General features: G+C 39.5%; 1 protein-coding gene across 1 annotated transcript; it reads right to left on the minus strand.

Moving 5' to 3' along the window:
- Positions 1 to 229: 229 nt before the first annotated feature.
- LOC126847877 (dynein axonemal assembly factor 10-like) lies at positions 230 to 1,422 on the minus strand. The gene is made up of 2 exons (XM_050588292.1): positions 1,020 to 1,422; positions 230 to 897 (listed from the first exon to the last, which is right to left on the minus strand). Exons 1-2 carry the CDS (start codon positions 1,420 to 1,422, stop codon positions 230 to 232), a joined length of 1,071 nt encoding a protein of 356 aa, XP_050444249.1.
- Positions 1,423 to 1,692: the final 270 nt, after the last annotated feature.

Below are 1,692 nucleotides of genomic sequence, written 5' to 3' on the forward strand. Positions count from 1 at the left end.
TATATATTTAATACCATTAAAAACGTAAGCGTCTGTATAAACCCGAAGATTATCGCGATTCATTGTCTAACATAAGATCGAATTCGAGGAGGCCTCATACGACAGTTTCGATTGGCGTATTGACTCGTCTTCATAAACAAGTAATTTGAGAATAATTTTATTGCGTACAATTAACAAAAGAAAACATTTAAACGTAAAAATTAATTAAACATAAATTCTAAAAAATTAATTAATACAAATTGAGTTTTGTAGTAATTAATATTCTAATGTTTTGATCAAACGATGTACATAACGCCAAACCCAGTTTGCTTGGACACCATCGGAAAGTGTTGATCGGCTGTGTAGTGACTATTTGATTTTGAATCAGTTGTAGTCTGCCCGGATTAGTAATTAAATCACCGTCGGGTTCGGTTTTGCACCTTTCTTCGGGGTACAAGTATTTCCACAAGTACACCGTTCCGTTTCCACCCGTTGTAGCGAACACCTCTCGTTTTTGAGGTAAATGTCGAACAGTCCATATGGTATGTTTGTGTAAATTGTTTCGCACGTAACCAAACCCTTTGGCGGGATGCTGCATTTTGGTATCGAACACATAAAACGACGACTCTATTGTCGTGGCCGCCAACTTGTTCATTTTAATGTCGCTTCTGTCAAACTCCAAACAGCAAACACCGCTCGATACGTTTGTTTCCCAGCGTACGGCCATTGCTCGCAAGTCCAACATTTTTATATCTCCGTTGTCGTATCCCGCACAAACGATTCGTTCTTCGGAATCGTACGCGTTACCAAACACCACGGTCCAACAATCCCTTTTGCCATCGCCATTGGCCGATTCCATTTTCGCCACTGGCAATTTTTCCCTCGGATCCCAAATTTTCACCGAACCGTCCTTGCCGCCTGCAAAACGGCGATCGTGGTTTCAGTATCAACGACGGTGTACAGGGGCCACAGAAATATCGTTAAAAGTGGCCAAAAGTATTATTTTCCCAATCATATTGTTATATTTACATGATACATACCTGTAACTAATTCCGGTGCACCGCATCCTATCCCTAGGCCGCCGACGCCGTCAACGCTGTAGATCAAACCTTGATGAGCTTTAGCCGTGTATACCGATTTGCCGGAATAATCCAGATCGAGGATTTCCAAGTTGCCCTCGTAATTTCCAACAGCTAGATGTATTTTATTGAACGCGCTCGCTCGAAACGTCGCACATTCAATGGACGTTTGTTTTTCGTATTCGTGTACGGTCCGTATGTCGTCTTCGTCCAGCGTGTACACATTTAACACTCCTTTCATGTTTGGCTTACCGCCGACTGCTATGAATTTTGCCGAATTGTGTATCCACTGACATTCTTTCAATTGATAGTCTACAGCCTTTTCTTTGTGAATAATAATCTGCGGTTTACTTAATTTATCCATTTTCAATCAAAAAGTATCACTTATTTTATTATTAAAGTGAGACTGATATGCATTTGAGTGAAATAAAAAAAAAAACACCATAAACACCGGTGGTTGCTAAGGATAATTGTAAACAGAGATTGACATCAATAAACTAACAAGGGCTGTACAAACAACGTACATACTTTTATGTCTTAATAATAACAACTAGAATAATAATAACTATTGCGCAACTGGACCAACATTTTAGGGGATGCTAAAACTATGCATACCTGACCATTCATAATTGTT

The sequence above is a fragment of the Adelges cooleyi genome, unplaced genomic scaffold (genome assembly GCF_023614345.1).
Source record: "Adelges cooleyi isolate 19-005CV unplaced genomic scaffold, UGA_ACOO_1.1 ACOO_flye_CR_arks_rails_tigmint_CR_PRNA_124, whole genome shotgun sequence".
Taxonomy (NCBI): domain Eukaryota; kingdom Metazoa; phylum Arthropoda; class Insecta; order Hemiptera; family Adelgidae; genus Adelges; species Adelges cooleyi.